The 27,775-nt window shown below is 42.3% G+C and overlaps 2 protein-coding genes across 6 annotated transcripts in view; one reads left to right on the top strand and one right to left on the bottom strand.

Moving 5' to 3' along the window:
- Positions 1-2,330, top strand: part of slc41a2b (solute carrier family 41 member 2b) — a 35,562-nt gene extending 33,232 nt beyond the window's left edge. For all 4 annotated transcript variants that reach the window (XM_047575168.1, XM_047575164.1, XM_047575166.1 and 1 more), the window contains exon 11: positions 501-2,330. In XM_047575168.1, the coding sequence (XP_047431124.1) occupies positions 501-686 (186 nt within the window). In that variant the 3' untranslated portion in view covers positions 687-2,330. The remainder of the gene's footprint in view (positions 1-500) is intronic.
- A 17,306-nt stretch (positions 2,331-19,636) lies between these two features.
- Positions 19,637-27,775, bottom strand: part of chst11 (carbohydrate (chondroitin 4) sulfotransferase 11) — an 89,499-nt gene continuing 81,360 nt past the window's right edge. For both annotated transcript variants that reach the window (XM_047575716.1, XM_047575715.1), the window contains exon 4: positions 19,637-27,675. In XM_047575716.1, the coding sequence (XP_047431672.1) occupies positions 27,051-27,675 (625 nt within the window). In that variant the 3' untranslated portion in view covers positions 19,637-27,050. The remainder of the gene's footprint in view (positions 27,676-27,775) is intronic.

Genomic DNA, 27,775 nt, shown 5'->3' with positions numbered 1-27,775 from the left:
CTGCAGTCAGTCACCAGGGGGAGCTCTACTTGCTTTTGCATTACTTTTGGGGAACTGTCTATGTTTATACAGTCTATGGTTGACCCTAGAAACTTAACGTCCTGCCCCTTCTGCACCTGTTCTCCCTGTAACCTTATCGTTCCACTGGGTCCCTTTTGTTCACACACATATATTCAGCCTTGCTTCAGCTAAACTTCATTCCTCGTCTTTCCAGAGCAAATCCCCACCTCTATAGCTTTTCCTCCACCTTCTCCCTTCTCTCACTACAATGAAGACGCCTATTTACCCAAAATATGACCTGTTCCTTTAATTTATGAGCTCTGGCTTAAATAGTTTCAAATGGAGCATTGATTTTTCGCTCCATGCTGAACCATGCTGTCTGACCTCTATTGCCGAACGTACCAGTGCAATCATACAGGCTTCATTCTGTATCAATAATTCTGTATCTATATAATATAAATAAGCCACAGTCTAATCCTCCTCTCTTCTTCTTTTTGCAGGTGCTGCTGTTGCTGTGCATAGCAGACTGGATGGTGCACTCCATGTGGCGCAGCGGCAAAGACCCGGACAGTTTTTCCATCCCTTACCTGACCGCTCTGGGCGATCTGCTGGGCACCGCCCTCCTGGCACTCAGCTTCCACTTCCTGTGGCTCATAGGAGACCAGGACAGCGACGTGGGCGACTGAAAAGACACTTTCACAACTTGGCGGTGGCTGTGTTGGGAACCCCACCATCTGCCATCTAAGTTCTCACGCCCTTAAGCCTTGTTGGGATGTGGGTGCTCAGTCTCTGCGGCCAGCACATTCCCCAGCTTCACATACTGGATGAAACTGAAACCACACGATGGTTTACAAATCTATTTTCTCCTCCTGACTTTTTTCCTCCTTTCTGTTTTTTTTTTGTTTTTGTGTACACATAAAAGACATTATTTTCCTTAAATTTAGACTGTTCTCTGTAGCAAATCTAATCTGCGTCTTTTGCACCAAAGCGCTCGGATGTGATGACGCTGGTCGCGCTACGAGGAGCAGGATCACCAGCCGCCACCCACAGTGCTGAGGAGAACTTGCTGCTGTTTGCAAAGTGGTCGTCTTCGCCAGCCAAGCATCAGTCACAGGTCCTCTCCTGGGGGGGAGTATTTTGTTTATAGAAAATCATATCAATCTCTATTGAAAGGTACAAAAAGTTGTTTCTGTGTCAGTTTTTGTGTTTTGTAATTTCAGTTGTCCTATCCCCTTACCATGAGCTCTCAGTGTTTTTTGGGAGAAAAACTTGTAGACCAGCAAAGAAATTAGAGGCCATCACTGTAACACTTTATTATTATTATTGTAAATTAAGAAATGAATTCAAACCAACATTTTGTGAAGTAAACAGTGGCGTCAATATAAATAAAAGTTAATATAAATGGCCAATGGTGGAGAAATGACCCTTAGTTAAGCCCCTCCCCCGAAGAGCTAGTTGGCACAGCTCCTTTAAGCAATACTTGTAAAAGGGCCTCATTTTTTATCACCAGGAAAAAAAAAACTTTTCATCTGTGCTGCCGGTTTAGCGAACACTCTCCCGTTACATCGCCATTATTTGGAGTAGCACCTCCTCAACACACTCGAAACCAGTCAAGAAATCCTTGATACGTCCCGTCAAGTCCCCACGTTGCGTCGCATCCATTTCCTCTGTTTGTTTGTCCTGCGTTGGGTGGGTGGGCGTGTACACGGGGTGGGGTTTCTGACATTCCACACTGGGATTTTTGCACGCCGGTCACATGCAGTTTACGTGCATCTACGCAACGCATTGGAAGTTTGCAGGGTCAGTGCATCATGATTAAATACAACATTTCTGCTTGGCTTCATTCACTCTTTTCCCAAATGTTGCATTTAAAGGGTCTAAAAGAATCAGATCCAGATGGAGCGACCTGATATTATCCAGCAGGAAGTCATCTTACTAAAAAAGAAACTCTTCCAATTATTATTCAAGCAGCGTATCGCGGCCGCGTGAACGTAGCCAGTGGCTCTCTCCTATTCCAATATGTGCCTCTTGAAATTCACTGGTTGACGAGGTTCTCTGTCATGCCATTAATGCAAACTTCTTTCTACTGCATTGTAATAATGTGTAATTATTTGCTTCTTTTTTTTTTTTTTTACTCCATTTCAGTTTTGAAACAACTTTGTAAGAGTTTCATTCGAAAAATGACGTATCCGCCACTCTAATCTACTTCTCTCGCAGAAGCCTCTGGGAATTTGAATCATGGACAGATTGTCTTTTTGGAGTGAAACCCTTTGATTTGTGGCTCTTATGGGCCGAGCGTGTCAAAATAAATATCCTTGATTTGAAAAACATCTCATTTCTGGGTTTTTCTGTTGAAGCTGACAAAGTGGCCATCCTCTTACCCACGTGGGCGCAGCAGCAGGCATTACTGGATTGAATGGGGGGAGAAAAATACATCCACCGCGTGAGCTCTGAATGCAGCGAGATGAAGTGTGAATATTGAGCCAGGGAGGACAAGCGGGTTGTGATTGAAACGAGCCGTAGAAGTGTTCACCCTCCCTCCGTTTGACTGAAGTAGGCCCCAGATATCTACAGAGAATCTCTGTTCTCGGATGGTCTCCATGACAACACGGCGGGGCGATGCTCATCCTTTTCTCTTGACCTCAGTGTTTTGGAAAACATGCTTTTCAGCGCAGATGTCACACTTAACGCCCACCTCCATCACGCCGAGTAGTTGGTGTCTCCCCATGAGAGCTGCTGCCGACTCCCTGTTTGGTGGGAAAGGAGCCTTGAAAGAATTTTCTCAAGATATAAAATGCATCAGTGTCAAATGTAGACCTGCGCTTCAGCCAAACGTCTAAAATACACATGGAACTATATATTTTAAACGGAACGCTCTCGGGATGCTGCGCTAATTTAATTTAATTTCTCTTGGTAGATTGGAATGGGAAGTCAGAAAGTCCGAAAATTAAATGGGAAGAAAAAAAATATTCAGGGTCAGGGTGAAATTTCCTGAAGTCTTTGCGAAAAAATTAGGAAATCCCATGAAAACCTTTGTCGTAAATCTTCACATTGACGAAGGAAAGTGTGCATGTATTGTATAGAAAAAGGGAAATTGGCCTTTGAACAGAAATCATTTTATGAAATATTCTAGTAATATAGTAACTACACTAACTACATTAATAATTCATTAGTTCTGTAGGACAAGCATCATAGTAACGTCAGATTCGGGGAATACAGTGTTAATTCACACAGTAAAAGACAACAATCATAAATGATCGTACTGATCAAAAAAGTCGACGCTATTCAAAATGTGAGAAGAAGAGGAGAACGGGATGACACGTCTATGGAGGTCTGTGGCAATGAGCATCGTTTTACCATCACCAGCCCAGCTATTCTCATGGCGTCATGGAAATAAAGACGTAGCTTCACAGCTAAATGTCACCGGGTATGTCTTCCGTGGGAGCCAGAAGAGGCAGTTAGAGGATCAAAAGCAGAGGGGGCACTGACAGGCCTCGTGCGAGGTCCAAATACAAAGTCGTGCGCAGTAGAACGGATAGATTTCCCGTTTCTCTTTGAACGCGTTAAGGAGCATCCTGGCGATCTTCACAACTTTTCAAATGGATTTTCTTGCCGCTCATGTGATCAAAGTCAGGGGCAGAAGATATAGATTATTCATGTTTATGGATATTTTACCCCCGCTAGCTGAAAGAATCAGATGCGTTCTCTAGATGATTCCGTAGGTCTGCATCGAACAAGCGCAGCAGGACGTCTAAAAAGAAAAAAAGATCTTGTTATGCCAGGCATGCGTCAGCCTGTGCTGCTTTATTATAGAAGAGGGAAGCTATGATTAATATATTTCAGCTGGGGTGTGGGAATGTGTCGTGTTTAACAATGCGCCCCCTGTTTGTGTCTAGACCGTTCATTTTTAACAAGGTCGATCAGGACGCAGCGCTAGCTTGATAAATTCAAGTGGGGAAGCTTCGAGGCAACATGTACCCTCCACTAGTTTCCAGCAGAGTTGCTCTGACCCAGACAAGACTAGAGGGGGCCAGTGAAAACATACTCCACTCACCCCACCCCACTCCATCCCAATCCAACTAACACCCTTTCTCATCAGTCAACCAGCCACCCTCTGGGCTATTAGCAGTGTATTAATGTGGAGACCTGAGTCAGGCGGGGGTTCTGGGAAGTCTGGCAGTAGCTTGCAGACTGCTCGTGAATCCTCAAGCAGCTCTCTGGGGCTTTCAGAAAAACAATAGATGCTTCATACGCAACCTAATTGGAAACAGATTTCTCCAGAGACGTGTAGGTCCTGCCAGTCAAGCTGGGCTGCTCAGACTTGTTGGGTACATTGAAAACAGAGGTGTTACATAGCCCAAGAAAATAGCAAAGGGTAGTAAAGGGTTCCATTGAATCTGACTACATTCTTTACCAATCTATAATCACCTCTTCTCTTAAGCCTAATTTATAGCACTGCGCTGGCCTACACACCCTATCCCCTACAGACCGTATGTGCACGAACCCTCCGCCGGTGTGAGACTTTTCTACTTGTGCACTCAGTCCAGTCGGTCCACTTTCCACTTCCTGATTCCCTTTCAACAATGGCGACTGAAACTTTAGCAGAAAATCATGGAGATGGAGGAGCAGACGAAACTACTACTTAGTAGAAATACGCTGCTACCAAGTGGACCAATCGCAGCTCTTGCATCACCACAGCATTGTTATATTTCTGGGCAGGTGCACGTCAGCTACAGCGTTAAGCTCTGTGTAGGTAAAATTGTGGACCCACATAAATTGTGCGTTGAACCTTGTTCAGACCTTGCATTAACTTCCATTCTGGGTAGTCTGATCACACATGATCAGCTTTAGGTACGTGTATTGACACCTGACAATGCATCTCTACATGCGTCTTCAGCCACCTCTTTGGGTCCAGTCTCGTTTTTTTTCTACGTTTTACTCTTTTCATGTGATCATTTATAATAGTGGTTGTGTATTTTTACTGAATCTATGAGTAGGAGGTGTCTAATACTTTCACATCAAAAATACGGGGTCGATCCCCCTTTGGTGTGCTTTCACGGCGCCAGCAGTCCCGGGTCTGTCCTCCTGCTGTGAGAGCTGTGTACCTGTTTTTTCCTACCTCTCATGCGACATCGCATCGACAACGTCATCATTACACGTTTAAGTACAGTACACTGCGAGGTAAACAATGGGCAGCATGGTGTATGTTTTTTAACGCTTTCAGTTTGTTGATGACCTGAAGAATGGGCCATGGCCAAACCCCCAATCTTTAAAAAGGCTGCTGATATTTGAATAAATCACTGTGTCTTGCACAGTGCCCAAAATCTCATCTTCTCCATGGATACAGAGCAGCTTGTGGATCTCACAACCTTGCTAATGCACTACCATAAAAAAAACTGTGGGCTATCACTATACAAGCTGTATATAAACACAGTCGCACATACATTTCACCTATGCGCTTCCATTAACAATCGTGTAACAACACATTTGATTTGTTTGACTGAAAAAAATGCATGTCCTTTAGAGATCGCTCGCTTATGGGAGTAGACCAAAACTTTGCTCTTTTTTTGAGCTGCTCACAGCCCTGGAGCTTCTATAATGATACAGTCTGACAGGCCATCCAGTGACAAAATCCGAACGTACATCAACGTCATGGTTTAAATTCGGGTTAACACGGCAGTCCTGTTTACATCGAGGCCGGGCCAAGCCAATAAAGGAAATTCCAGGTTGATTGCCAGGTCATTCGACCCTGGTTGACATTGATGCGAAAGGGGCTTAATGTGACCCAGGACGCACTGTATGTTCACACTACCAAAGGAATCTGAACAAATGCATCCTTAATCCCGGGTGTGTCCTGGTTGTGTTCACACAGGTACTTCACCGCTGGTCTTCTTTTGATCTGATTCCCCACATCTGAAGTTGATGCATGGTATGAATGGACTTTTGTAATGCTGCATCTTCATCTCTTAAGGCCTCAATGCTCCCCAAACAAAGTACTGATCAAGTAAAGTGGCTGACATCCCCCATTTGTCAGGTGAATCAGCTGTGAAAGTAGGCAAGAGTAGTGCGATACCTTTGAGGAGAGACTTTCACTGAGTGAGATTGCAGGGATATAAACGAAAGCAACTTTGAGAGAGAGTGGAGAGGAGGTGTGATGTGGTCACTCTCATGGCAGGGTTTTCACGCCATCTTCCAGTGTGAGCATTCGATTCAGTCGCTTTAGAAGCGTTTAGAGGAGCTTCTTGAACAAGTTAGAAAGCTGACTGCTCAGATGCAAAAAATACACCCCCGTGACTTTGACAGTGACTAAAGTCCCAGACATATTTCCGCTGTTTCTTTTCTTTCATTTTCAGCAAGTGTTTCCTTGCAGATCATAACTTTACATCTTAAAATTCATTCCAAAGCAATGTGGGATTAATAGACTGATAGCCCTGCTGGCATGGAAGCAGTCTTACTAGTTTGTGGTGTCCATGAGAATTTGATTCATTCATAGCCCCTTTTACCATTATTGCCCCATTTTTATGTGCACCATGTCTCTCAGTGAACAGTTTGAGAACCACTTGCTTAACTGAAGTAGAGGGGCAGAGAAATAAGAAATGCTCAAACTGAATAAGAACACTGCAGGCTAGTGAACACATAGTGAGATACAGGGTGAAAAAGATTTTAAAAATTGCATTGGCTCTGCACGTTAAATGACACACATAAAGAGGGAAATGCTCTACCTTTATATGGAGCTATGGCCTAGCTGAATAGGTAGAGTATGCCAACATTGATGGGAAGGTGACTCCCCTGAGCCCAGCTATCCTACACTCTACTTCTGTCAAAGAAAGTAATAAAATCCGGCAGTGAATCAGCTCTTTTATGTAAATCAGATTAGATTAGATTGCAGATAGGTCAAGACTCCAGCAACACTTGTAGTGCAAGGAACAACTTTGTTAGACCCACATGTTTGGCCTTCACCAGGGTCATCATGACTTGTGATTGTAGACTGACCAGTGCTTTTATTGGGTAAACATTGAACTTCCTGACACCTTAGGGTGACATTCCTCCACAGACTTAAAGGTATCAAACCTTTTCTCTCGTGGATCTGATTTGACATGAACATCTCTGTCCTCATCAAGGAGTTAAACGGTGAGTCATTTCTCAGAAAAGCCCAGAGACAGCTGGTAGCCAACCTGGATGTGACAATTTGACCCGTGCACCCCTAACGCAGTGTCCTCTATCTTTTACACCGACAGTAACTGTACTTGCGACAGGGAAAGATCGATTGCAGTGTTTTAGAGGACGGATGACTCAGTCTGTAGTGGGTGCTCAGTGCTCTCAGTGCTCAGAGCCCAGTCAATCCGTCTTTATTTAGACAGTTATCAATCTCATCTGGCACCAAACCCAAACCAAGACAGCAGGGGGAGGCTGACAGACATTACTCTGTGATGAGATTCACTGCTGTATATGTTCCACCCCAGACACACTAATTGCGGGTCACTACAGAGGGATATCAAGTGAGGACATGTTTCAGACTGACCCACGTTTTTTTCTGTTCTTCATAAATCATCACTTGATTTTAGAGGAAATGACCACCAACTACCCTTCATCTTCCAACCAACCACAACCGGGTTTAAACAAAATATTTCATACTTCCACATAAATCATCACACATGCAAACTATCACAACCAACCAACCAACCAACCAGCCAACCATTCAATAAACCAACCAACCAGCCAACCGACCAATGGACAAACCAGCCAGAAAATGACCAACCAAGCCACAAACCAAACAACACAAGCTACAAGCTGTCATGTATATATTTATAGTGGTGTGAAATGATTCCTGCAAGAACAAGACATCTTCTAATTAAAATGTTATATTAATAATGGGTTGCATTAATGCCTGTAATCAGTTGAAAATGATTAACACTCAGAGCCTTGTCATTTGACTCTTCAGCTCCTCCCAGCTCAATAGACCATCTTACCATCTTTCATCTCATCACTGTTGTTTTTTACAGCCAGCAACTGCAGTTTTAGTTCTCATCCAGCTTGTTAGCAGCCTGATTGAATAAAAATGCCATGTTGGCACTGATTTTTTAATTAGAATTCGCACCCAAATCTTGCTTTCTTAAAAATACTGTGGCCTCATCATGTTTCTAATTATGTGAACTAATAGAGGAAGAAGGATGAAAAGTGATGCCACAGAATGAGACGTTTAATCTTTCTTAGTCCGCGTGTTCTTCTTCATTTGGAAACGCTAGCATATATATCACAGAGAAGTGAACTTGGCCCTTCATTCTAATTCAAAACCTTAACATTAGCACCTTTTCAAAATTTGATTAAGGCGCAGCTGTCAAGCTTTTGCACCTCTCACCATTCATCTGGAGAGGTATGGAGGCAGAATAGGTGGACGTAAACCAGCATCAAGGTCTGTGTGAAAGAGAGATAGACTCAGAGGCTGCTTTTGACTGTGGAAAAAGTTTTCTGAAGAACGCGCACAATAAAATAGGCACTGTTTCCTTTTTGGGGTCAAACTACATCACCTTCAAACAATACCTTTTTGAGATGATTTCACATTGACAGATTTAGATTTAGACTTTGATAGTTTATTTATTATAAATTAAGTTGTAAAGGATGCTTCTTTGTGATCACTTGCATTCCAACTTGGCTCCTCAGTGGTGCAGTAGTGCTTCAAATTTACAATCTTCTGTAGCTGAGTGCACCAGTAAAACCAGCCTTTGATCCGACACACCCTGTGTCTCCATCCATACATCAACTTAACTGAAGGCTGGCTGCTCTCACCCTCTGTTTGTTCAGCGCCTGTAGTATCTTTAGTTGGAAACCGTCTCAAAGCAGACAGCTCATCAGGATGAGTGGCATCTACAGAGCATCCTGGAGGTGAAAAGCTGTGTATAATAGCTCATGGAAGAATTATTCATGTCAAATATGTATCTGTCCACCCCCATATCCAGTCTGGTGAACAGCTTGTAACTGCACCTTCCGCTTCTGGGGAGACTGTGCCTCCTGACTGAAGTTTAATTCATGGCCAGCAAAGAACTATAAAAGGAAGCTTAGTCTGACAAAATCCTTCCATAACCATCAATAATCCTGTTTTATCAATATGTGAGCTGTCCAGACTGGACACTAAATGGGATTTTTTAAACCCCGCTCGGGAGATGTTTTATCAGTTGTCTCCTCCAGGGCGGTCACCTTCAGAACAGCGACTAAGAATGTAAATGATCACAGACAAAATCACTGATGGCCATCTCTACTGCCAATCAGGCGTTCTTCAAGGAGCATGTAAAACCTTAGCGTTCAATGGCTTTGCACTTTCATCTTTGTTTCAGAAGACAGAAAATTAATATCTGAGCAAGCAGGAACCACCAGCCTCATCTATCATCGGCTAAAGAGCCCACGTACTTCAAAACAAATAGGGTTCTTAGCTGTTCATCATTTTTATGTGTGCATCAATTAGAATAAGTAATGCTATGCACCAACAAAACGCAATTAAGCATACAAATGGAGTATATTAGGACAGCTGCAAATTTATCAAACAGCAACAATGGTTTTAAAGAGCGGTGCTAAATGCTTCTAACCTTGTTCATTGTAGCTTTGATGGTGTCAGCGTGTTCGTTAATTCTTCTGGAAAGACCACTATAATGACTTCTTGCTGTCAATTAAAGCTGTTTAATCAAATGTGTTTTGGAATACAGAAATTCATGCGCATGGTCCTTATCTGTTCAGTTAACCTTGGCCAACGTCCCAGAAAAGGGTGATTTTCAGTAGTGTCACACCATTATAACTGTTTCAGCAAAATTAATATGATTGGTTGGCACAGATGGGTAGGAGTCGTGGTTTGGACTTAACTCTCCCAGTCGGTCCTGACCCCTGGCCACTCAGGTCCTCCAATCCCCTGGGAAGAAGAGAAAGTCCTTCCTTCCTGATCCTTCCTGACACAGGCCTCACATTTCTCTAAGACACACTGACCCTCTTTATCACCTACATCCTGCCTGCTACAATTGTGCTACTTCCAAACAGCCTCTCTTTATCCTCTGTTATGCCTCACATGTTCTCCGTATCCTTCCCTTTCATTATGGTCTGATGAGCTTCATGAGAGATCCCCAAGCTAGTAATTTAAACATGACCTGATACTTTCAACCTCATCACTATCATAAGACTTCCTTCTCGTTGGTTACATGAGTGTGAGCAAATTTGATTATGTAATTATTGGCAATGTTAATGTCAAAGATGACCCGCCTTTAATTTGATCAATTAAACTGATTTGACTGAAACAATTGTTTGTTATTTGATTTCACCTAAAAGACGAAACCACCTGTGACTTTGAAACAAAACTGACCCAGACAGGGTATTCATTTTTTGGCAATGCTAGCACCTTAAGTCATTCTTCCTACTTTGGTGCAAACTGTCACACAATTGCCAGTGGTCTAAAGAAGATTAATTGCCTGAAAAGGAAAGAAAAGTAACAAGGACAAAACTTCAAATTGTGTTCAAAACTTGAGACATTGCTAACAGGATTTGTTGTTCTTAGCCAACATGCTGGAAACCACTAAACATGAACATGTTAGCGTAGTAGCTTCAGCCACATATTATCTCAAAAATCTGTGTGTTTCCTTGAAGTATATGCACAATATGAGACAAAAAAAATGTCTTGCACTGTGTGATACCTTAGGCACATTCACCAAAGTTGCTAGCAGCAAATTGCTATTCAGGTGGTATTGTTACAGGGTAAGAGTTCCAGGTTAGGCTGCTCATATTTTACCAAGCACACATTTTCTTGTGTGTGTGTGTCTTTCTGCTCTCGCATGATCAGTTCTTTACTGTACACCTTTTGCATTTCAAAGACACAACCCTTATTAAAGTACACCACCTAGGTTTTTGCCCATGTTTCAGTTGAAACAGTGGTCAGCAGAGACTGTCAGGTCCACAAAGGTCAGCACCGGTCAGTTCAAAATACATAGCAAATTGTAGCCTACATGTATGCCAAATAATCACAGCACACCACAAATCCAACAACAAGAAGTGAGCACAAAGGTTTTTCCGTCTATGCTAATGTGAATAAGCACAAGAATATTGGCATTTTTGCCAATGGTCCACGTTAAAATCAAGTTTATCGCACCATTAATATACTCTGGATATATCTTCAGAATTTATAAAGAGATGTGGGCAACTCTCGCACTAACACTACTAAAGTGAGGGTTTAGTAGCGTGAAATGGATTTAGCAAAACTTCACAAAGTGGCTCACATCTCATTTACATCTCCTTCAGAAGCAAACTAAATTCTGTTAAGGGAACATACTGCACGCATTCAGTACACCATTGCTCTATGCATAATATTATTGTGTAAAGTGCAATCCAGCTAATAGGACAGCTTTTTACAGTGTGGTCTCTTCAGCTCTTTCTCTGACACCATGACCGTCTTGTACAGTGAATTCTTCCTCTTGATGACTGATGGCAGTTTAATGGCAACATTAACCCTCAGGATGCAAAATACCTGAGATGATCCACCTCTATTTGGCTCATTTAGCCCTCAACTCTAAATGTCATCGTTTGCATAAATCAGTGGGTGATTTATCATTGCATTGCATAATCTATTCAGTCTGCACACGCTGCCAAGGCTTTTCATCAAGAAAAATTGACTAACCATGCAAAATGTTTTACAGCAAAACCCTCCCTCACACTTGTGGATTGACATTTCTAGATTGCTACAAGTGCACAGCAGATAATGAGAGTGTAGCGTTATTTTACTGACTTTATTTGAGTGGTGTTTTTATTTTTTGTTGTGCAGAAAGAATGAGATTTAGATGTCTGAAAAGGCTGAAAAGGTGCTGGTGTGAACCTGGACCCATGACCTTCTGGTCACAAGGCTATAATGGGAAGCAGAAGATACTGTATCTGTGATGGCAAGGCATGACAACCAATTCATCACGTTTAGTTATTGCGGTACGTCAAGCAAGATTTCACACTTATTCTTCTCCACGGTCCAGAAATATTATTACATCCCTGTACGGCAAGTTTTCTGGTAAAACGACATGTGATAACCAGCTGATTTTTATTTAGACCAGATATGAACTTTGACGTTTTAAGGCCTAACACTTCCATCTGTGTTAACAGGAACAGGAATGGAATAGAAAAGATAACCTGAAACGGCTGAAACTGAACTCCAAAAAACGTCGTGAATGGGGATTAAACAAAGACATTTGGACACATAAAAATATAAGGATACATAATCAAAAGTAAATTATTGGTGAATCAGTAGATGGACGATGGAACAGCTCCTCTAAAGTGAAGCCAAAGCAAGTAGAGCTCCCCCTGGTGACTGGCTGGAGCATTCTCCTCCTCCATGTTAATGGAAGGTACTCGGGTCAATTGTGTTTTAGTTTGTTAGTTGACGCAATAAAAACAGTGTGTGACCTCATGATGGCTACAAGTTGCCATGTCAACGGCCCCCATGACAGTAGTATAATCTAACATTTCTTTGTAACTGGTCGGGGTAGAGGAGAGCACAGTATTAATTAAATGAAAATGCAATTGAGTCTGGCAGATTTTGCAGGCAGTAGGGGTGGAGCCGAACGCAGTATTCGTAAAAGTACAAATAATGTGTTTTTTACAACACTTATTTTGAACAAATAATAATAATAAAAAAAAGAATGTAAATTAGAAGTGTAACTCAAAAAAATTGAGTTTTACTCCTATTTTGAATTTTATTTCGAATACAAATAAAGTTGGCGGGTTATTGATACTGTGGCTCAACAGGGGCTCCAAACTCACAAGATGGCGCCGCCTGTTTCCCTGGGAAACAAGTGTCAGTTTGACTAATGAAGGGAAGTGGGGACGCCTTGTCCATATTTATATACAGTCTGTGTGCAGAGACTGTTGATGTTGCACCTTTCCTGTTTTAGTTGCTTTCATTTTCTGAAGCAGATAATTTTTTTTCTGAAGGAGAGAAAAAAAAAACACATTTCCCAGGTGTGCAGGAAAGAGACTTGCATTAATCAGACACTCTAAAGTAGCTCCTTAGGGTGTTAACATGATAGCTGTATACATGCAGATACTTCATTTGGATTGTAACATGTATCTTTTTGCAGAGGAGCTTCTTCCCAGTTGAAAGAGTTTTTATATCCGAGGTGTGAATCAAGCCTCCAGGATTAGCGCCGGGCCATGCAGTGATTTTAGTGTGGCAGCCAAACTCCATTCTACAATTTCTGTGCCCACTGGCCCAAAAAACTATTTTCCCACACTCAATCAGTGACAAAGGAGTGGCTGTAGAGGAGTGGAAGTTTAATCTGAAACCTAATTTACTCACGGACTAACTCGAGTCCTTTTCTTTCTTTTTCTTTTTTTTTTGTTGAAACCCGAGTTATTCGGTTGGAGATTAGTTTTAACCTAGCACTATTCCAAGACGTGTAGCAACAGTTTTTTGTATTTATTTATTTTTTTTTTTTTTAGACAACTTGCCTCCCTATCTTTTTAGCTCTCTCCTGTTTTTTTTTCGAAGCGGTTTTTACAGTTTTCAGCCTCCACTGTAACACACATACGCACACCAGTTGCCGTTGGCCTCCCTCTAATGACAGGGTGTGTAGCTGGAGAGGGCAGGGAGGGCAATGTGTATTTCAGAGTCGGGACCACAAGGTCAGCCAGGAGGAGGAACGCTTCCAGTTGTGTGTGTGTATGTGTATGTCTCAATGTTTGTGTGATGAGGAAGGGTCAGGCAAGTGGCTGCACTCAAAACAACAACACCACTCCCTGTCATTTCAGTGTGCCTTATTTACGGTGAGTGCATATTACATTGCAGTGCTACTACGCCTGCTGTGTACTCTGCAGGGATGAAAAAAAGAAGGTTGTCAGCAAGTCTATTTGAGGCCTAACACTAATCATCAAGGTAGGACACACATTAGGTGCATTTTCATTGCAGTTTTTCACAAAATAAAAGCAGTAGAAATTTCAATAAAGTACAATTGCGCCTTGTATGTGTTTCTATTGAAAGGTGCGAATGAGCTGCAACTCTCGTAATTCTTTGCTTCACTTTGGGGAAGATGGACTTTTGAGATAAACTTTTATATCGATGCGACTGAATGCCCCTTCATGACAGCGTAAAAATATTCTAGCGATATTTGAGGGATTTTTCGAAGAATTTTCATTGCCAGTTTATTATTGCAATATTTAGGCCTGCTCACAACTGGAGAGTTTTTGTTGCACACACAAGGTCGCTTCATTAAGTGAAGCCGGGGATTGAACCACAGACTCTGTAGGCCCAGCTTCTAGCCAGCTGTTCTTGACAGCTAAACAGTGAGATAGTTAGACATGGTAAAAAAAAAAAAAAAAAAATCATGTTTCCTTCAGCTTGATGTATGTATCTATGACCGAAGTTTGTTTATGTTGTTTCCCCTCTTCTTTTCTCTCTATCTTCTCTGTTTCTACCCGGCTGGCCTTCGGCAGATGGGTCCCTCCATATGAGCTGGGTTCTGCTCAAGGTTTCTTCCTGTTAAAGGGCGTTTTTCCTTGCCACCATCGCCCTCAGGCTTGCTATGGAGGTTGCAGGCTGTTTTTTGTGAAGCGTCTTGAGACAATTTGTATTGTTACTGGCGCTATATATATAAAACTGAACTGAACTGAATTGACTTTATGTTTCTACTTCCTTTCAACAATGGCAACTAGAACTTTTACAGAAATTCCACAGAAAAATGCCCTGGCGCTGTCATGAGTTGGTTTTTCAGATGTGTCGATATTAAAAGTTTACAACAAAAGTGCAATGGAAACACTTTTTTTGCATTTCCCGGTTACCGCCGTCACCAGATCATGCAGGGGCTCATGTGACCACTTCATATGAAGTCCATCTTCCTCAAAGTGAAGTCAACCTGGTGATTTTTTCAGTAGTTTCAGTCGCCATTGTTGAAAGCGAAGCAGGAAGTAGAAAATGAAGCAGGAAGTACAAACAAAAATTAATCTGACTAGCAAAAAAGACACGGGTGGCATTTTTACAGAGCGAGCCAGACTGACGAGCACACAAGTACAAATGGCTCACATCGGAGTAGGCTACATGTGTAAGTTATGGCGTCTAGTCCCGCAGTGCCTTAAACAAGCCTTTAGTTTGGTCCAGACAGTTAGAACATTTCCATGGTCTCCAGAAGACGAATGATATTTCCTCCTATCTAGAAGATGGATATCCATTAGACTTGCCCTAGATGCCCATGTATTCACAAGGGTGAATCATTTCGTCCATCCTCTGTTATTCCATTTAGTACCATCAAAAGGTCAAAGCTGTAGTTCATAATGTACATATTATCATTTAATTGATGGCTCAGAAAGAAATATGATATTCAAGGTTCAGAGATTCAAGACATTCCTCACAGTTAGTGATTGCAGTGATGTGTCCAATCTGAGTCTCCAAATCGTTTTCAGACTGATGCAGAATGCTTAAGTTTCGCAAACCAATAAAACATCTTAATGGTTTGTTTGTTTTTTTGGCCACTTGGAGGCAGTGTCGACAAGATGGGAAGAACCATTGCAATTGTTAATTTTCAGGGGGGATTCTATATTTGAATTCCGTCAAACCCTTGTGGAGATAACTGGTCCTTGAGCTGTTTGGGTTTTACATTTCTGGAAATGTATTCATTCCTCTGCTACCAAGGATACATATGAGTAAATTAATACTACTGCCATTTCTGTAATGGTAAATATGAAGTTAAATCCAGGAGGCTGTTAGCTTAGCTTAGCTAAACATGAAGACTGGAAGCAAGAGCAAACAACTTGCCTGACTCTGTCCAAAGGAAATAAAAGTGTTCTTGCCAGTTGTTTTAAGTATTTGTAGCTAACGAAGGAGAGGCGTTACTAAGTAAATGTGATGATGTGATAACAGCAGCTGGTAATGAGCTGGGAAAATGAATTTAGTAACACTACTTTTCCTGACAAACCATAAAGAGTGTATTGAATGTAATATATTAAATGTTTTATTTGGTCAAGCTGGTTATTCTCCTCTACTCAATATTTTAAGCTGAGCTAAATGCTAAGCTTCATGTTGAGCTACTATATAAGAGTGGTATGAATCAAGTACTATTAGCAAAACCATTGCTTCTCTCTGTGACAGATAAGTCCAACTAAATCCTCACGTCACTAGATATTAGCACCTTTGTATGTTGTTGTTTTAAAGGATCTTAGATTTGGATTACCCTTCGAAAGCAACACTCATTTCTATACAGAATCCGAGTCTGGAAACACTAACTTGGTTTCCATTATGGGGCGTGTTTAAACTGATAAAGAGAGAAAAATACCTCTGCAATTGGACACTCCTCCAACCAATCGCAGCCATTTTGTTGTGAACAAATTCGACTCCATGGCAGTCAGATGCAATGTGTCACTACTTTGCGGTCCCTCTTCTGTCCATCAAACATAAAGCCCGCCTCAAGCAATTTGATCGGCCTGTCAGATTTTCGCAGGAGCATTATCAGTTCCCTCCAGACCAACTTTTCACCTCAAAAAAGTGAGTTCGGGCTTTATTCCAGGCTGACTCAGAATCTGTCGTTACTAAATCACTCAGGAGAGTGTTCAGTTTTACAAGAGATAAAGAGGATTTAAGCAGTTCTCATCTGGCTTAGGTGCTCGGACACATTTCCTTCTTCCCATACTTCTTTCCTACTGTCTCTGCATCGTAACTGTCCTGTAAAGCTGAAATGCAATTAAAAAAAAAGTCTTTAAAACATTCATCTGTTGTGTCAGTAACTCACTGTAGAGGAAGGAAAGGGCTCGTTGAGTGGTTACATTTGTCATGCAGCCTCTGTGCTGTGACACAGATGATTTGTGCAGGTCACAGAAGGTCAGTCAGTGGGTTGTATATTTTACTAATAACATTGCAGGCTGCGGTGTTCATGGATGAGGGCGATCTTTCTCTGCCTTTTTCTTTTCTTTTAATTTTTTTTTTTCATGTGGTATTTTTTTGGACCCGGGGACGTTCCTTTAAAGCTGGCCACTTTAAAGGAGCCGCGGAGTGCAGCGGAGCGCAGTGCTGGCGTAATGAGAGAGATGGGGGTCTTTTCAGTGGAGCAGAGACGTGGACGTAGGCTGAGGTACAAACACAGCTGCAGCGGCTTCAATAAGCACGAGCTGGAAACAGCAGGTGCACCAGAGGCAGGAACAAGACGGGCCGCCCATACTAAAATCTCCTCAACTGTATAAACGCTGTGTATTAACCAAGGGCATGTGTTTGGGCGAGTTTTGCCATGCATTCTGGAGGACCGAGGCGATTGTGTGGACTTTTAGAGTCTTTTAGTTATTATTTTGGGTTTTCAAGCTGCATTTCTTTGCTGATCTCTTTAAAAAAAAAGTGTTAAGTGAACACTGGACTTAAATTCATTAGGGGGAACTCATTCCAGATTAATTTGAACATACATTTACACACCTTTGAGTCAGTTATGGACAGTAGAAGGAAATAACACTGATCATCTTGTGGTAATACAATGGGAAACAATTGGACATTCATGTGGATGTTACTTCGACATGTAGCACCCACCTAGACCAGACCAGACACCCCCCACCCTATAGCTGTGACACTTCTTGATGGCAACCTGACACACACACACAAATGGTTTAGGAACAACTCAAAAAACATGAAGAGCAGAACAAGGTGTTGGCCTGTTCACTAGATCTCAAACTAATCTGTGGAATTTTGTGGACTATATTTATTCAAGATTATTCACATTCATGGATTTTAACTGTGACGTTTATCCATTCAGTTGTTCCCAGTTGAACCCATCTCCCTGGTACACTCCTTTCATGTCAGTCAAAATTAACTTTAAAATGAATTATTGCAGCCAGTGGAGTGCAGATGCATCAGTCTAACAATCCAGGAGAGCCTGTCATTTAGATTTGTTTTTAGAAGGGCAAGACCCTAGAAATAGCAGCTTCCCCCAGGAAACTGACAGGACCTTGACTTTTAGAGCTATTTCTACAAATCATACATAACAACCTTGCTGAAAAAAATAAATGTAGCACGACCATATTTCTTATTATATCATTGTGTTGTTTCTTTTCCAAAACCGCTTCCATGGTTCTGTCTTACAGGTGTAACGTTTTGCCTGTTGGATGAATCAGTCGGTCTGGTATCTGGGTGAATGGCATGCATATTTATATACAAGAAAGGAAATGACCTGCAGGCGAATCTATAAAAACTAGCCATACCAAATATTTCAGCTTTGGGATGAATTGGTAGTCATAAATTTCTGTAGCGATTTGTTTAATTTTCCCATTTTTAATGACACATTCACTGAAGTAACGTTTTCAGGGGCGATGGCAGGACTTAAACACGTGATCCATTACTTAATAGAACAAATTGCTAGATAATAAATGAGAGGTAGAGACTACAATTGATTTAATTCATTCAAAATTCTGCAGCGAAAGCACTGACAGGAATTAACAAGAGAGATCCAATTTTAGCTTCCCTTTATTGGCCGCCTGTAATATCCAGAATAGAATTTAAAATCCTTCTCCTTACATAAAAGGCCTTTAAAGGTCTTGCTCCATCTTTTCTTAAAAACCTCATTGTGCCCAACAGAGTTCCCAACTTAGTCCTCAAAGTGCAGGCTTTCAAAAAGTATGATTGGAGGTAGAGCCTTCAGCTACTAGGCCCTTTTCGTTAGGAACCAGCTCCCAGTTTGAGTATTAATTAGTTACGACTAGCTTAGCTAACTCTGAACCATTCCTTACTTATGCTATGAGAATGGACATGGACCTTCTGAGGGTGTCCTGTTGTATCTGCAAACAGGATGTTGTTAGTGGGGGATCTTTGGGTCCAACTGGGATCAGTTTGTGTCATCCTGCTGGGGATGGCTGCTGCCATCAAGGAGTGTCATTGCTACAGGATGGGGGTCTGGTCTAGTTGGGTGCTACAACATCCACATGAATGCCAGGTCCAAACGTTTCCCAGCAGAACACTGAATTGTCACATGATGTTACTTACTTCTCCTGTCAGTGGTTATAATGGTACGCACTGAGCAGCTGTACTCTACCATCGTCTAATTTCTTCTCTCCTGGCCACTACTGTTTGGCATGTTATTAGCTGTGTGTCCATCTTCCTTTACCCCTCTAAGCCTCCTCCCCCATCTTCTTGTGAGTGTCTCTGTCCTGGAATGGCGTATTTTATGACCTGCAGAGCTGCGTGCTAGTCATCTCTGGTCCAGGCCTCATCAACCTGCCCAGTCTCCACAGCTCATAGTTATCCATTCCTACCTGAATGCATCATTGTCTGAACTGCTTACGATACCTCTTACACATTATACCAGATAACTCGACCACAACGGAACGTCTATTACAACTCTACATCTCTGTGCTCTTGTTTATTCCTAACAGTGACTTTATGAGCAAATAATGGTACACCTTACGCGTTTCAGGATCTGGATCTTCCGTAATGCATTTTTAAGAAAATTTGAATTGTTTTCCTGAGAATGAAATTAAATTCAATAGCGTAACAACAGGTTCTCATGTTGATCTGGATGTGCACAGTCAGTGAAACAAAAGAATTGATTGTCTTCGTCTTGTTCTGTATGCTGTGAATTGTCTTTCACAAGTCATACACCCTACGGCCACCACACTCTGCTGAACATCTGATATCCGCACATGAAATAACCAGTGGGAGGCACGGTGAGTTTCAGTGTTATTTTATTGTGAAATGATCAGACAGAAATGAACCGCCGGCCGTGCTGCTGCAGGACCCACACCACTCTCTCCCACACTCAGTGTACATACAGTACGCAGTCAATTATTCATGATTTTGGAAGTACGCCTGGAAAAAAAAAAAAAATGAACGGAGTGAGAGCAGAACAGCGGGAGGCCGTCCCGGGAGGAAAAAAAAAACAATAAAAAAACGCGAGATGCGGAGAGTTTAGGTGTGTTGCCATGGCGATAGCGAGGAAGCAGTACGGGTAGTTGTCTGAGAATAAATAAATAAATAAATGGCGCATGTTGGAACAAGTGTCTCGCCTTCCTCGGAGACCTTCCTTCTAAGGCTGAGCGGGTACAGCAGAGTGTTCACACACACACATACACACACACACACAAACACACACACACACACACACCACCACCTACACGAAGCCACCATCCAGCAGCACAACTTTTTAAATACACCATTGGTTGCAGCATTTTACACAGGTTGTGGAAAATGCTGATGACATGGTAATAAATTCGGTATCGGACACATGATGATATTAGGACTCATTCCTCGAATGGTCGCACACATTCCTGCACGGGTTACTGCACGACACTCACGCTTATCTGGCAGCATGTGAAGCAGCTCTGAGCGCTGGAGGTGTGTGAGCCGCTGCTTACTGAAGGAGGACATGCTGTGCACAATGTCAGGGCAACACAGAGACATGTGAAACAAAAACGCAGACTAACTTAGCAGATTTCGCTTTTGTGTCCCACTGAACACGTTCTATAATATTAAGACTCAACAGCACGAACCTTCTCAGGAGAGAGATGCATGTAATGCAGCTTTGTTAAATGACAATTTACAGGCATATCTTCTAGTTTTTGGCCATATTTAGTCATTAGTGGTGATAAGTTTGTTTCCACTATTTAGATCTCGAAACATGGATATCACAAAACAAAAGTTATAACATAGTTTGTATAAAGTATCAACCTCCAACTGAAGATGTATTTGACTTGCTGCTTGAAGTATGTGTCAATTAAAATGATATTTAAGATAACTGAACAGTGAAATATAACTGTTATACCGCTGAACTGAACAAGCGCTCTATTTTGAATGGCCACACACTTCAAGTGACACTTCTGCATAGCTGCAGTTAAAATACTTTCAACAAACCATTTGCTAACAGCCACGATCCTCTCTGAAGAAACTCAAACCTTCCATTTTTCATAAGAACTAAATAAATGTGTCCTTATATCGGGTATTTCTGTAAACAATCTCACAACAGCATCTGGGTCAGTGTCGTCTTTGTGCTGTTTCCATCAGTTTTTTAGCTAGCTAGCTAGCTGGTTAGGAAAATGGCATTTAGGTTGCTTAGCTGTTTCTAAAGTACTTTAATGGCTTAACATGAGCAGTTGGAGGTTTCAGCTGAGTTTGATTGAGTTTGATTCTGTGACAGCTTGTGTATCACTGTTCTGTTGTGGCGATGTTGGTGGCAGCAAACTGGCATATGGAAGCAAAAAATATGATGTTGTAATAAGCTGAAATTATGTTCTTTAATTTTAATTAAGATGTTTGTCAGGTTTTGAGACATTTGTTCCATTTTATGCTGAGTGGATGTTAGATAGATAGATAGATAGATCTTTATTGTCATTGTCACGAGTACAACGAACAGAAGAGATTCTTTAGCCTAGCTAGATTGTTTTTAGCGGAAAGTTGATCTGAAGTCTATCCATTGGGAACTCAAGGCCACATGCTCCAGCTCCAGCAAATGCTCCAGTAAATATTGCCAACCAATTTTTTCTGGATGGGCTTTATGCATTTTTTTTCTCAGTATCAAATAAGTGTTGAATAATGAAATCCAAATTGTGTGTTACCAGAAATGGTTTTCTACCACATAGGAGCTCTTTCCAATTGTGGCTGGAGCCTCTGCAGGTGCTCAATTGTGTGATTTTGGAGTGAGAACATGTATGCCGGCAAGTACTGTGGTGTGCCATGTGAGCAGTGAATTTGAAGAGTGTAAATTGAGTTCTCTTGGAATTGAAAACACGCCTGTACATGTAGACACTGACCTAAAAGTTTTGTCACTTTGGCGTGAACTTGGATGGTTCCTGTTGGAGTTTTTGTTGTTTTATGTCTCCGTTGTCATGAAAAATCTACGTAGAAGACAACAGAAGCTAATAATAAATGTTTACACTGTAAAAAATGGAAGACTCTTTTAGTTTTTTGCGCTGTCAACTAGTTTGGCAAATCCAAAATATGAACCCATGATCTGTCAGTAGCTAAAGGAAGTACCTAGGTCTGTATAATGTGATGTGTAATTTATGAATTTATCATTTCACATTTGTAGTTTGGAGGCTAATTTTGCATGTTCCACACATCTCCTGCCATTATTTCTCGGGTTGAACTCAAAACTCTCGAATTGTCCCAGTTATTTTTTTTTTTTTAGCTGATAACAGAACCATTGTCCTGACAGCCCAGCCGACTGTGGGGGAAAGCTGCTCTGCCTCTTTTTTTTTTTTTTCTTCAATGTCTCTGTGCCGCCGTGAATGAAAGGCACAGCGAAACAAGAGCGCCACACAGCAGCAGTGATGTGTGTCCGCGTGTACGTGCGTGCGAGGCAGCCTGTCGTATCACATCGAACCTGACAGCTCAAAAACAGCAGAATGAATGACATCGTGTCCACACTGTACAAAAATGTCCTGCGCTGGGACCATAGATACGCCCAACAAGACACAGGCAGAGGAGGAATATAAGAAAAGTTTCTGGCTTTGTCCCTCTGTGCCAATGATGTGAGGTGTGATGTGATTTCTGCTCAAATGTGTTAAGAAATACTCTGCTGAAAGGAACAAAAGTGAAACCCCCTGAAACTATATACATATTTGTAACACTATAAGACAGTTTAAATAAACATTTTTTTCAGTTACAGCTTTAGAGAATGCACTGTTTTGCTTGCTTGCTGACAGATTAGATAAATTTATACCACATCTGTGAGATATGCACGGCTAGCAGCAGGTTAGCGTAGCTTAACTTAGCATAAAGGTTTAAACAATAGAAAACAGCAAACATGAACTTTAAATGTGCCATTAGATGAGGTTGTAGCTACCCAATTGAATGCCAATTTACTTGGTTTGTTCAATATTTTCATCAGCAGTAAATTATGTTCTGTGTAAAGTAATGGATATTAGGAAGCTAATATGCTGAGGTAAGACTATCTCATTTGTTACTTGTTATCGCCATACTGGCATTGACAATTTTAGCCTATTGAAATCAGCATTAGCCTTGTTCATCCTTGGTACAGTTCAGCGAGCTCTTCCGTTTCCTGTTGTTATACTATGCTAAGCTAAGCTGGCTCTCGTAGCTGAAAACAGACAAGTGGTACCAAATGTTTTTGGGTGCTTTCACACGGAGGTCATTGTTTTGAAACCAGGAGCATTTATTCCTTGGGTCAGTTTGTTTTTGTTTGTGTCAACACAGCAATCACACTCGGTTCTGGAGCTAATGAACTGAGGTGAGCCTGGTTAGAGTGGGTGGTCTCAGCCTGACTGTAATCTGTCTCGGAGCAGTTCATTAGCAATGTGAAGCTTGATCAAAGCTTCGAGACTTGAAGCTGATGTTCCATTTCCTGATTTCCTGAAACTTAATTTTCCCTTGCAAAATTTTGACCAATCCTGAAACATTTTGCAAGAATGCAGCATTGAGGGACACATCGGTGTGAAAGCACCCAAAATGTCCTTTGCTTTCAGTTGCATTTCCCAGATTGACATTATTCTGCACTGTATTTACATGTTTTTATCTAAGCGTCAGTAGCAAAAGTCTGAGTACAAATCACATTACTGACTTGTCCTTTAAAGAAAAACACTGGATATGTTCAGAAGATTTCCTGTGTTCCTTTCAGCAAAACAGCAAATATGTAGTTCAGTCTAACAGTAGACATCGTTCAAAAACAGCATGAATGGAGCCATTTGCTTGAATGCAAACACAGTGAGCAGTGAACAGGACTGAATTCAGGGAGTTAAGAATAGAGACAAAAACACTGGAAACGAGGCTGCTTCCGTTTTATCACAGGCAAAGACTCAGCGGGGGCCTCTCAGTCTTTGCTTGATTCCCTGTGGGTATTTTTTTTTCGACAGCAGCTCTGTTTGTTTAAGCAAGCTGTCCTTTTCCTGCATGGACAGTAGGGATCATGTGCTCTGACTTGCTTCTGTTAAAAAAAGAACAGAAAAAAGGAGGCAACTTTAGAGCAGTGAACGAAATGGGGCAAGGAGAGGACAGGCCTCTGTAATGGCTTGTTTGCAGGCTGAGAGGTCCTTTGTGTATCATTCATCTTTCGTTCTAGGGCCTAAATGAGCAGTTTACGCCTCGGCCGGGGAAACTGTGCCTGTGCCTCTACCTACCTACCTACGACTGCTGAGTAAGATGCCGCGTGGCATTAACATCAGCGGGAGCGCTAACGTGTAGGCCAATTCTGTGTGTGTTTTTGTGTGGCTGACCCAGGAGGAGGTCGTCCTGAGAATATAGCCATTGTTTCTGTGGTCGCACCAGGGCCGGGGCTGCAGGCCAAGTCAGTAGCTTCTTTACTTCATTAAAGCCAGATGTTTGCGCGTGGGCTGTTCTCTCGTTTAAAACCCTTCTGTGCATGTAGACGCACGTTCAGTCTAGCGCTACAGCCATCAGAGACAGTTTATAGGCTAGCAATGCAGACCTTGGGTTGTACGTTTGCAATGTTTAAAAAAAGATAGCTAAGGCTGAAATAACCTTTTAGGCGAAGTCACGCAACAAAAAACGGAATGCCTCTTTAAATAGGGTAGCAAAGCCACATTTAAATCAGACTGTTTGTGCACTCATTTTAATGGAATAGGCTACACTAACGATACAATTAGGGTAAGGGTTAGGTCCTGTGGAGACAAATTTGAGATGGTAAGCCATCTAAGTGAATGTGACACAACTGAGCACTAAGAGCAGGTAATACACCAGAACTACCCAGAGCTAATCATGCATCCATTAGCTATTCCTACTCTCCTTTTTAGGTCGCTGCAGGCGTCTAGAGCCAATCCCAACTGATACACGGTAACAAGCAAGGCTTCTGTGTGATACACTTGACACCGCGTGTGCTTAAGTAGTGCATATTTCTCTCTTATTGCAAATTAATTCATAATAATTAAAAAATTTGACAACGGAGCCGCCTAAGGGTCAAGAATCTCAGGGGAGTCGCAATACAGGACCCTTTCAAGATCAGGTAGTACATAGAGTAATCCACCCTTAGGACCCCTCATCATCAGTTGGCAGTGTGCTTTAGTGGTGCGTGTTTCCATATTTCAGAGTAACAGTTGCCTCATATAAAACCTGGGCCTTTTTGAAGCCTGCTTTACAATCTGACAATCCAAACATATCAGTTGCATCACTAACTGGTGAGTCAGATGTGATCATTTTCAGCAGAACACCTACAATGTATTTTCATACTGGGGTTTTGTATATTGATAATAATGATTCTAGTTCAGGCAGTTTTTCTCTTTTACTTTGGGGCGGCTTTAAAAGGCGTATAGAAAAAACTCTCTCCCTCAATAGTGTGAGGCAGGCCTTTCACTCCTCTACCTCTGCCTACCTCCACCTATCTAATGCTTACAAAACAGCCTGTGATCCAACTGACAGTGTGATGCCGAGCGCTGCTATTAACCTTGACACTACTTTGCATCGCTTTCATTAATCGCATTACAGTATGAGATACAGTCTGTGACCCTGTGATATGGACAGTTGATTGTTGATATGTACAGTAGAGAGAAGCATCTACTTCAGTTCAGGCTGTGTGAGTGGGTGCGGGTATCTCCTTGTGAACGTGCTCAGTGGCAGCGATGTGCGCCGAACACTGACTGATGTTATCTCTGAGGCTCTCAGCCATTTTGGCACCCAATGTATGACAACAGGAAACGGAAAATAACCCATAAATCTCAGGCACAGAAGGACAAAGCCGTGGACTTGAGTGTCCCGCGCACCCTTCAGAAAGGAAAAGCACTGATACAGAGGCAAAAGAGAAGCCAGCATGATAAACCAAACTCTCAACAACAGTACGACTCGTTCAAAATGTCCTAAAAAAGGTTCACCAGCTCAGGAAAAAAAAAAAAAAGTAAATCTTTCTCTCTTAGTTTAACTAACAAAGCAAATTAAATAATCTTCAGTTATTGCTGCTCGCAGCAATGATTCATAATCACAATAAAAATAAACATGAAGACAAAAGGATAATATTAAATTACTGAAAGACATGTTTGGTTGTTGGAGCAGGGGCCTTGTGTGTGTGTGTGTGTGTGTGTGTGTGTGTGTGTGTGTGCAGCCCCCCTGTGTGTCCACTGAGCTCCTGTGCGGGGCATGGCGATTATGAGATCCAGTGCCTTTAACCCTTTCCACAACCACGCAGGCTGTTCCTTTTCTTTCAGCTCAGCGGCAGACTTGTCGCCTACAGCCGGTGCACCTGACCACCTGAACGTGTCCCATATCTTCTCATCCACGTCCTGTAGCTCGAAGCGTTAAGGATGTTTGGTGTTACAGGCGATGATTTATTAAGCACTTCCATACTTCACTGCTGCAGCAGGAATGTCTAAATTCACAGGGTCCTCGGGGGTGTAACACAAGAGATCCTTTCTTCCAGCGTCATGATGATAGATACCAGTGAGAACTTCCTTTGCTAAAAGTGTTGGCTGAACGCTACACCACCACAGTTACAGCTGTAGAGGTGTTGAGATTGAAATCAGTAGCTATCAATTACAGGGCATCCTTGAGTCCATAATGAGCCAATTTCCCTCTGAAATGTATGAACCTAATGAGGGCAAGGGTAATGAGCACTAACTCACTGCGGTGACTGAGCAGCGAAGGACATGAACTGTGTTTTACAATTTGACGGAGTTTCTCTATTGATTGGGGGTGGGTTGGGGAGATAAGCTTAGCTCCCACGATGCATTGGGGTCAGGGCGCGTGCGAGGCCGCTGTTTGCTTTGCAGAATTTGAAGCAGCCTAATTTGTCAGCAGTTTGTTTAAACATGTAGGGAACACCATCCGGAGAATCCCTCTTCAAGTCCGTCCTCTGACGATACGTCCCCCTTTTTTAAACACTTTGAAGACCTGCTTCACCCACACATTCAAGTCTTTGCATGCGTTTGGTCCATTTGGGTCACATTCTCATCCAATTGGTGCTCTCTGTATCTGCTGATTGGACATACTCAGGCTTATGCCCAGAAAAGCACGTATTACCTCAATCTTTCAGCACCTGTTTACATATCAATTTCAGACTCCACGCCTGTAAGGTACAACAACAGTTTTTAAATCAAGTTTGCTCCAATAAATTCTGCCCTTCACTCATTTTGTGCCTTCTCTCTGAACGAGGCAGCCGATCTCAGAGTCCCTGCTCTGTCCTCCTTTAGTCCAGCCGCAGGTAGCTGGGTATGGAGTAGTTGAACATGAGGAAGTCCAACTTGTAAAGCTGGTAGAGTTGGATCTGCTGTTGAGTGCTGATATTGCTGAAGAACTGAGCCGTCATGGCATCTGTGGTGCGGGTGGACTTGGCGTAGCTCGGGAAGCGCAGGGAGTCACCGACACCCGCCAGCCGCAAGACATAGTTTGCATCCTCCTCCAGGGTCTCGTACTTGCCCACCATGTCGTAATGGATGTGACATGGGTGGCAAAGCTGGTAAACTGTCTGCCAGTGCTCGTTGAGAGGGCCATCGCGCAGCGTCGCCGGGTCCACCAGATACTCTGCAAATTCTTTGAATTTGACGTCGGCGCCGTTGAGCAAGGCATCCTGCGTGGCGTTCTTGCGGTAGCGCCGGACTATGCGGGTGCCGAAGCGCTTGTGGAAGGACGAGTTGTACTTGAGGGTGAACTTGTTGCGGTATGCGGAGACCAGCCTCTCGAAAGGCTCACGAACGAAGAGAAACTTGAGGTAGTTCTTGAGGCGGTGATTGATCTCGGCAATGCTGTACTGGTTCAGTGTCTTTAGGTTGGATGGAACATGGGCTTCATTGGAAGGGATTTCCATTGGGTCACTTTGGAAGAGAAGAGAGACGCAAGGACAGTGAGGAACAAATAGCATTTTCCTTTCTAGGTACTGTATCTACCGCAGAGTAAAGGGAAAGTTCATTTGCC

Source organism: Mugil cephalus, chromosome 22 (assembly GCF_022458985.1).
Source record: "Mugil cephalus isolate CIBA_MC_2020 chromosome 22, CIBA_Mcephalus_1.1, whole genome shotgun sequence".
NCBI lineage: Eukaryota > Metazoa > Chordata > Actinopteri > Mugiliformes > Mugilidae > Mugil > Mugil cephalus.
This window is presented reverse-complemented; position numbering and strand designations above follow the sequence as displayed.